General features: G+C 34.7%; 1 protein-coding gene across 4 annotated transcripts in view; it reads right to left on the bottom strand.

The window, feature by feature from the left end:
* Positions 1 to 780: 780 nt before the first annotated feature.
* Positions 781 to 6,000, bottom strand: part of NOX4 (NADPH oxidase 4) — a 161,439-nt gene continuing 156,219 nt past the window's right edge. For all 4 annotated transcript variants that reach the window (XM_038568349.1, XM_038568350.1, XM_038568351.1 and 1 more), the window contains one exon: positions 781 to 2,845. In XM_038568349.1, coding sequence (XP_038424277.1) covers positions 2,725 to 2,845 — 121 coding nt within the window. In that variant the 3' untranslated portion in view covers positions 781 to 2,724. The remainder of the gene's footprint in view (positions 2,846 to 6,000) is intronic.

The raw sequence follows: 6,000 nt of genomic DNA, 5'->3' as shown, positions 1-6,000 counted from the left end.
GGTATGTATGTGTGTGTGTGTATGTATGTATATGAATCTGAGTCTTTTATTATTATGGATATGTAAAATCACAGCCTTCCCTTGCATAAAGCAGGACACCTGAAAAGATTAAAAACCCAGGGAATATTCTGTTGGATTCTGTTTGAGGGCATATAAAGAGAATTTCCTTTCCTTTGTCCAGACAGCTAATTTCCTACTATAATCTTACAAAAATAGATAGTTTCTTGCAAAAAAAAAAAAAAAAAATCACACAAAAAAGTATAGGTAGAAAGACCTGTAGTGATGGATTATTTTGTTTAGAGGTTCTTAAATTGGGGTCCTTGCTTTTGGAGATTATTTGTGGGCTTCCCAAAACTGTAATATTTTGTATCAATGTCATTTATCTTCACTTTTAATCAGGTTCTCAAAAAGATACATTACCCAGAAAAGATTAATAACTACTAATCTAGTCCAAATGAGAAATCTTAATCCCAGAGTGGGGACAACTTGCCACAGTCATACCATTGGCCATCCAGAGCTGCATAATTCAAACCCCTGAGGCTGCTCATGCTAGTGTACATGCAAACAAATTATGTTTCTTCAACTTGGATCATCTTGTGAAAAAACACTGCCTGCTTTATTTGTTGCAAAGGTAAAGTGTGCTTATAGAGATCTCAAAGATATCATTTCAATTTTAATATTTATCACCACTGACATAACTGTTTTAAGACCTGTATGACAAGACGTAGCCCCAGAGGAGAAAAAAAAATCCCTCAAAACAAAACAAAACTCTCTTCTACATGCATGATGAAAATCTAATTTTATTACTACCTGCAGAAGCAAAACTTTTCTATATTTAACACTTCATGTTTGAACATCAACTAGAATTTTAAAGGAACAGGATGTTCATCAAGAATAGCAGACCTACCCATAAGGATGTTTCTTTTTTTGAAAAACCTTCCACCTCTTTTACTGAAATTAGGTGTATTCATACAATCACATACATAAACTATGATCAGTAAAGAGTATTGCACATCAAGCCTGTATTACCTTCTTTTTACTAGTTCTTTCTGTTATATGTTTTTATGATAATTCTTTTTAATTTAGATAGTGTTGCCAAGATGTACTGGTTATCAAATATGCCTTTAGAGCTAAATCTGTAGGAATATTGCACATTTCCCATATCTTTTTCTGACTTGCCTTCCTTCCACAGAAAGAATAAGAAAGAATTCCAAGGGAAGGAAGAAATATCTGTAAGTAATATATTAATAGCTATTCAATGCTAGACGGTTTCCCTGTTTGGTTGTTACTGGTGAATCAGAGAAAAAAATGACAGTAGCATCTATCACGTTCTGTTAAACCACACAACATTTTAACAAAGGCAAGGTATGTCATTTTGCTTATTTCAGCAATGTGCTATAATTGATAGCAAATGAGAGATGTCTACAAAACAAAATCACTATACTGCAAAAATAACTTAATTCGTAAGTAGGGAAGTAGAGTCATCCCCTGAGCCAAGAATATAATGGCTAATGAGCATAAACTGATAGGATCATGCAGTATAGTCCGAAGAGTGACTTTAAACTCAATAATTTCCCATCAAGACCCAGAATACCAAATGCTGCAACAAATACTATTCTTGATTCTGAACTTAAATTCAAATAATTAATGAAATATTTCCTCTTGTGTAGAAAGCAAAGTATGGGCGGGTTTTTTGGTTGTTACTGTTCAGGAATGTGATTGCACTTTCAATGGGCTCCAGTAGAAACCAATGTGTGACAAAAGAAAGACATCTTATGACTCAGTCACCACTGAGAGACACAATGTTCTTCTGTCTCAAAGTGCAAATTAAACAAAGTACCTTAAGGGTCTAAAAATAAGAATCTATGCTGGGGGAAAAAAGTAAATAAAAATAACAGAGGCCAAAATGCTGACAAAGGAAAAAAGTTATTTAGTCTATACATTCCTTTATGATTTACAGTAATGATATTTTCTTCATTACTATCCAACAGTAATAGATTAAGTAAACTGCAGATGAAAAGGATCGATTAAATCATTGTGTCTGATGCATGCAAAGGAGGGCAGATTTCCATAGAGAGAGGAAAAAGGAAGAAAGATAAATATAAAAATACTCTATCAACATCTACAAAAGTTCATTCAGCATGAAGTCCACAGACATCAAATAGAGGTATTAGCATCAGTAGTGAGGAAGAGGAGACACAAAGTACCCGTATTAATAGAGAGTCCTGTGCTATATCTTCAAACATCTACTATATTTGCCTGGAGCTTTTTCTAAATCAAAGCTATTCTGTTTATACTCATGTAGAAAATGTAATCTGAGTTTCAATGCATTTTTAATTTCATTCAATCTTGTATTTGTTCAACCAAAAACAATTTAAAGAGGACCAAGGCTATCAGCCTCACAGTGAGCAAGTGCAGTGCCTCACTAGGGAGTTCTTGAATCGTCCATAAAAATCAACAGTGTGCATCAAATAGTTTTCATTTGAGCACTGAAAAGTGAATCATCACAGCAACTACTCTTCAGGGCCTCTTTGGTTTCCAGATTAAACATGTAATGTGACCTGTCATCCTGCCATATCCTCTGCATTTCCATTTTTAAATAATCATAAATAAGAAAACCTTGCTACTCTTTGGCATGACACAGCTACTTGATTCAGCTGAGCTTCAAAGTCTTAGAAATTGCACTCATTCTTGGTTTAGAGTCCTGATTCTTCTCAAAGGCTTTCAGCTGAAAGATTCTTTATTGTATTCAAATCTTGTCCCATATGAGTTGTTTCGGTTACTCAGTTTGTGAAGAGTCTTAGAAATTGAATTGGGTCCGCAGCAGAAAACACCAACAGTTTTCCTGGTGAGAGAGAGGGAGAAAATGGAAAATCAGGTGGCAAATTAGACAGAACATAACAAGATGTGTCAGGAGCATGGTTCAGGTATTAACAAAGTTCATTTCTTGCTGCTTTGCATGCTGAATTAATTTCCCAATTATTTCCAAATAGAAGTGATCACCATGAAGTACTTCATGCTTTCCCTGCAAGAATTCAGGATAATTCAAGGAATGTAACTAGGAGCACAGATTTGCTTATCATCAGACAGAAAGTGAGCAGTCTGCCCTTAGCCTTTCCATTACATACAGAAATCAAATCAATTGCAGCAGTGGATAGATGTCCATCCATACTGGATCATGTTAGTCTTCTCTTACTAGATGTTGTTTATGCATTTTTCTAAAGATCCCTTGAATTGGCATGGGCAGTGATGAATAAGAGAAAGAAAAGCTACTACCAATTTGAAAGGATAATGTTAAGTAACTAATTTATACCCATGTTGAAACAAAAGCATATTAATCTGTATGCATTTTCTTTTTTATTTATGCACTGTAAAAACTGCACCAAATGCCAAGCATGTTTTATTGTTTGCTAACATAAAATTTTAGTATATAAATTATACATATCCCTAACAAATAGACTAAATAAATACCAGAAAATGACTAGTATTTCACATCAATCTTCCTCCTAAGTTTGTTATTTGCATTGAATTCTTCTAGAATACCAAAATGATTAACAATTCATATCGTATCTTGGATAAAGTATAGTTTGTCCTCATTATCTTATCTGAGAATAAGTGGTACAGAAAAAAAATCCAGTAAATCCATTTAAATGGGTACTAAGATTTTATAATAAATACCTAAAAAATGATTTTACTAAAACTTTTCACCTTGAAAAATGAAACAAAGAGGGACACCTCGGTGGCTCAGTGGTTGAGCGGCTGTCTTTGGCTCAGTTTGTGATCCCAGGGTCCTGGGATCAAGTCCCACCTCGGGCTCCCTGCGCAGAGCCGCTTCTCCCTCTGCCCATGTCTCTGCCTCTTTCTATGTCTCTTATGAATAAATAAATACAATCTTAAAAAAAAAAGAAAATGAAACAAAGAACTACAAAAATAGAATTTTCACTTGCAGCCATGATGGAGTAGTGGGGACTAGATTCCTAAGAAAAAGAGAAAAAACCGAGGTCAGTTCAGCAACTGTCTCTGCTTATGGCCTGGAGGCAATCTACAGGATGCAGCACAGAGAAACTCAAGCCAAGATTGAGGGTCTCACTGAGTTGAAGAGACAAAGAATGGAATTCATGGAGGACATCAGGCGACAAATTCCAGAATTTGTGGAAGGTAAGAGAGACCCACTGAAGGAAGCTTTGGAAATCTGTAGGGCTGTATCCTCAAGTCTTTGGCTGAGTACTGATTTGCTCATGTGTGAGAGGAAACTACATGAATCTGGATAAGGAACTAGCAGGGAGCAGTAAGGCAAACAATTCTGAGTTGACACAAGGTTGTGAATAATTCATATTCCCACAAGCCAGAACGGAAAGATCTATATATCATATGTGGGCAATGGGTAGTGTTCTAGAAAGTTATCACCTTACTTGCAAGAGGGGGGTGGATGTTGGTAAAATTAGCCTTAGAGTGAAGGTGCTCTGGATCTATACTTAAGAAAGATCAAACTGAACCTAAGTCACAAACTGCATGCTAGAAACAAGTCCAACAATATTGAAAAGAGAAGATCAAAATTTGGCATGTAACATCTAACTTCAAAATTTACAGTATTCAATAAGAAATTGCCAAGAATTTTATAAACCATAACTGGGAATGTTATGGGCTGAACTATGTCCCCTCTAAATTTGTTATGTTGAAAATCAAACCCCCAGTACTTCAGAATATTTGGAGAGAAAAGCTTTAATGATGTAATTAAGTTAAAGCTTTAGAGTGGATCCTATTCCAATCTGAATAATATCTTTATGAGAAGAAACTGGATATATGAAGAAACATGAGAGAATGCACATGCTCAAAAAGATCATATGAAGAGACAGCAAGAAAGTAGTCATTTGCAAGCCAAGGAGGAAGGTCTCAGAAGAAATCAACCCTGCTAGCCTCTTGATATTAGACTTCCAGCCTCTTGAGTTTTGAGAAAATAAATTTGTTTAACCCATTATCAAACATTTTCTTGAAACAGTGATGAGAAACATACTTCATTATGTTCAAAAGCAAGCATCAACATGGTGAGAAGAGAAATAGAAGATTTTTTCAAGGCCTAAGTGGAAATTCTAGTGATCAATGCAACCTTTAAAATTATAAGTATACTGATAGGTTAACAGAAAAATAGGCACTGCAGAAGAAAAGAAAAGATAATTAAACTTAAAGACCTGGCACTACAATCTATCCAAATGGATCACACAGACAACAAAAATCAGGGAAAAAAAAATGAACAGAGGCTAAATCAATTAGTCTATCTAATCAACACTAAATCAACTAGTCAAAGATAGATGCAATTCTAGTCCCAACATGTGAGAAGATAAAGGAAAAGAGAAAAAAACACTTAATAAATAGTTGCCAGTTTTTGCGAAAATCTGATGAAAACAAATACATAGATCCAAGGGTCTAATGAATCCCAAGGAGAATACACACAAAGAAAACCATGTAAGTCAACTTACAATAAAACTGAAAACCAGTGACAAAGAGAAAAACATAAAAACAACCAGAGGAGGGCAGAAAAAGACACTTTACAAATAATAAACAGAAGATGAAAGACGGAGTTCTAGTAAAAAACTATGCATGTCAGGAGGCAATGAAGTAACATCTTCAAAGTGCTGAAAGACAAGAGAAAATTCAACTATGCTGTACCAAGCAAATTCTACACTAAACAAAAATCACTTTCAAAACTGAGGATGGAATATAAGCTTAGCAAACAAAAGAGGAGAGAATTCATCACCAGCAAGCCAGTACTATAAAGTATATTAAAGGAAATTCTTCAGGAAGGAGAATGAAATCAGATGTAAATTTGAGTTTACCCAGAAAAATGAAGAGTGCAAAAATGGTAAATCTGTGAATAAATATAATCTGTATTTTGTCTAACTTTTAATGTCTTTGAATTATTACTGGTGCCTAAAACAAATGGAATCACAGTGCATCATGAAGTATATAGCATATGGAAAAGAAAGAACAATAAGAATAATG

This window comes from Canis lupus, chromosome 21 (genome assembly GCF_011100685.1).
Source record: "Canis lupus familiaris isolate Mischka breed German Shepherd chromosome 21, alternate assembly UU_Cfam_GSD_1.0, whole genome shotgun sequence".
NCBI classification, from domain to species: domain Eukaryota; kingdom Metazoa; phylum Chordata; class Mammalia; order Carnivora; family Canidae; genus Canis; species Canis lupus.
This window is presented reverse-complemented; position numbering and strand designations above follow the sequence as displayed.